Genomic DNA, 2,357 nt, shown 5'->3' with positions numbered 1-2,357 from the left:
CCTGGCATGGGGGGGGGGTTGTGCACGGGGAACGGGGTGCAGCTGGGGAGGGGGGTGCTCCCCTGCACTCTGCCTGCCCCCCCCCAGATCTGGGTGGGGGTGCACAGGGACAGTGCACACCCCCGGGTATGCAGGGTGCACGACTGGGTCTGGGGGTGCATAGGAAGGGGTGCACACCCCTGGCTATATGGGGGGTGCACTGGGAGAGGGTGTACGGGGGGGTTGTGCATCCCTGCACCCCTTTTTGGATGTGTGTGAGGAGGGGAGCGCCCCCCCCAGCCCCCCGCTCTGGCTCCCTGTCCCTTCGCAGGTGGGCGCAGCGCCTCTGCTCCGCGGCGCGGGGCGACACCGTCTTCGCCGTGTCCTCGGGCCACGGCAAGTGCGGCGTGGCGGTGATCCGGGCCAGCGGGCCGGGCTGCCGGGCGGCCGTGCAGAGCCTCACGGGGCGCCCCGAGCCGCCGCCGCCCCGCGTCCTGGCCCTGCGGCGCATCCGCRACCCCGCCACCGCCGAGCCCTTGGACCGCGGCCTCGTCGCCTGGTTCCCAGGTGAGAGCCGGGGGGGTCGGCGCCAGCCAGTGCCCGGTGCGGGGCTGGTTCCCGCGCCATGGGCAGGGCTCCGTGCTCAGTGCGGAGCTGGTTCCCGCACCGTGGGCAGGGCTTGGGCGAGGGGACCCCGCCGGCTTGCCCGGCCCCTTGGAGTGCAGCTGGTCTGGTGCTGCCCAGCCAGGTGGGTGCTGGCCCCCGTGCACCCATCCTAAATTGCACGGCCGGCCACCCATGGAGGGTCTCGCCCGGGGCTGCCGCTCGAGCCGTGCCGGGGCAGCAGGTCCGAGGGCCACGTGCCGAGCGGCTCCGTGCTTTGCAGGGCCCCGGAGCTTCACGGGGGAGGACTGCTGCGAGCTGCACGTGCACGGCGGGCCGGCCGTGGTGAGCGGCGTGCTGCAGGCGCTGGGTGAGGCTCCCCCCGCCGCCGCGGGGCTGATGCGCCCGCAGCCGCGCTGCATCGCGCCGCGGCGGCTCACATGGCTGCGGGCGCCTCGCAGGGCGCCTGCCCGGGCTGCGGCCCGCCGAGCCAGGCGAGTTTGCCCGGAGAGCCTTCCACAACGGCAAGCTGGACCTGACGGCGGTGGAGGGGCTGGGGGACCTCATCCAGGCGGAGACGGAGGCCCAGCGGCGGCAGGCGCTGCGGCAGATGGAGGGCGAGCTGGGGCGGCTCTACCAGCGCTGGAGCGACACCCTCACCCAGGCAAGGGCTGTGAGGCGCCAGCTGGACGCCTGGGCTCCTCCGCCACCAGCCGGAGCGCCGCGGTGGGAGCATCCCCCCCCAACCACGCACAGGGATGCTGGCGCCAAGCCGCTCAGCCCACCCCGTGCCCCCAGGCGCTGGCCCACCTCGAAGCCTACATCGACTTCAGCGAGGATGACAACGTGGAGGAAGAGGTGCTGTCGCAAGGTGAGGGTGGCCGGGGGCCGGGGTTCGGGGCCAGCCCACGCCGGCGGCCCCCCCCACCCTGACGCTGCCACTCTCGCCCCGCAGTGGCCGCGGCCGTGCAGGCGCTGGAGCAGGAGGTGGGCGCCCACCTGCGGGACGGGCGGCGCGGGGAGCTGCTCCGCGGCGGCGTCCGCGTGGTCATCGCCGGCCCCCCCAACGTGGGCAAGAGCAGCCTCCTCAACCTGCTGGGTGAGTCGGGCTGGGGGGCGGCGGCGGGGTGTCGCGGCCCCGCCGGGCTCCCTGGCGTCGTCCCCTGAGCCGTGTCCCAGCCCGGCGGCCGGCAGCCATCGTGTCCCCCGTGGCGGGCACCACGCGGGACGTGGTGGAGCTGTCGCTGAACGTCGGCGGCTACCCCGTGGTGCTGAGCGACACGGCGGGGCTGCGCACCACCGCCGACCCCGTGGAGCGGGAGGGCGTGAGCCGCGCGCGGGAAAGGTGAGGGGCAGCGGTGGCGGCGGGGGGGGGTCCGGCCGTGCCGGAGCGGCAATGCGGCCCCGTTGCCGGTGCAATCGCGGGCTCGGCACATGCCGCAACCCCCGTGGGCCGGCTCCTTCCCGCGGGCTCTTTGCAGGCTGCAGCACGCGGACCTGGTGCTGGCGGTGCTGGATGCCAGCGCGGTGCCGGCGGAGCCGGGAGGGCTCGGCAAAGCGCTGGGGGCCGTGCTGCCCCCCGCCGCCGCCGCCCCTCTGCCCTGCGTGCTGGTGCTGAACAAGGCCGACCTGGTGCAGGACGGCGGGGGGGCCCTGCAGACCGCCTGCGCCCGGGGGGGGCTGCCCCCCGCCGCCCTGCTCTCCTGCAAGACGGGCGAAGGGCTCGCCGGGCTCCTGGAGCTGCTGCGGCGGCAGCTGGAGCGGCTGTGAGTGCC

At 75.8% G+C, this 2,357-nt stretch overlaps 1 protein-coding gene across 1 annotated transcript in view; it reads left to right on the top strand.

Annotated features, from left to right (window-relative positions):
* GTPBP3 (GTP binding protein 3, mitochondrial) overlaps positions 1–2,352 on the top strand; it is a 2,857-nt gene extending 505 nt beyond the window's left edge. Inside the window, exons 2-8 of the mRNA XM_026064734.1 lie at positions 311–546; positions 866–952; positions 1,044–1,246; positions 1,381–1,453; positions 1,538–1,681; positions 1,762–1,927; positions 2,064–2,352. Of these exons, the coding sequence (XP_025920519.1) occupies positions 311–546; positions 866–952; positions 1,044–1,246; positions 1,381–1,453; positions 1,538–1,681; positions 1,762–1,927; positions 2,064–2,352 (1,198 nt within the window). The remainder of the gene's footprint in view (positions 1–310; positions 547–865; positions 953–1,043; positions 1,247–1,380; positions 1,454–1,537; positions 1,682–1,761; positions 1,928–2,063) is intronic.
* The last annotated feature ends 5 nt before the right edge of the window (positions 2,353–2,357 follow it).

Source organism: Apteryx rowi, unplaced genomic scaffold (assembly GCF_003343035.1).
Source record: "Apteryx rowi isolate R43461 unplaced genomic scaffold, aptRow1 scaffold_220, whole genome shotgun sequence".
Taxonomy (NCBI): Eukaryota; Metazoa; Chordata; class Aves; order Apterygiformes; family Apterygidae; genus Apteryx; species Apteryx rowi.
This window is presented reverse-complemented; position numbering and strand designations above follow the sequence as displayed.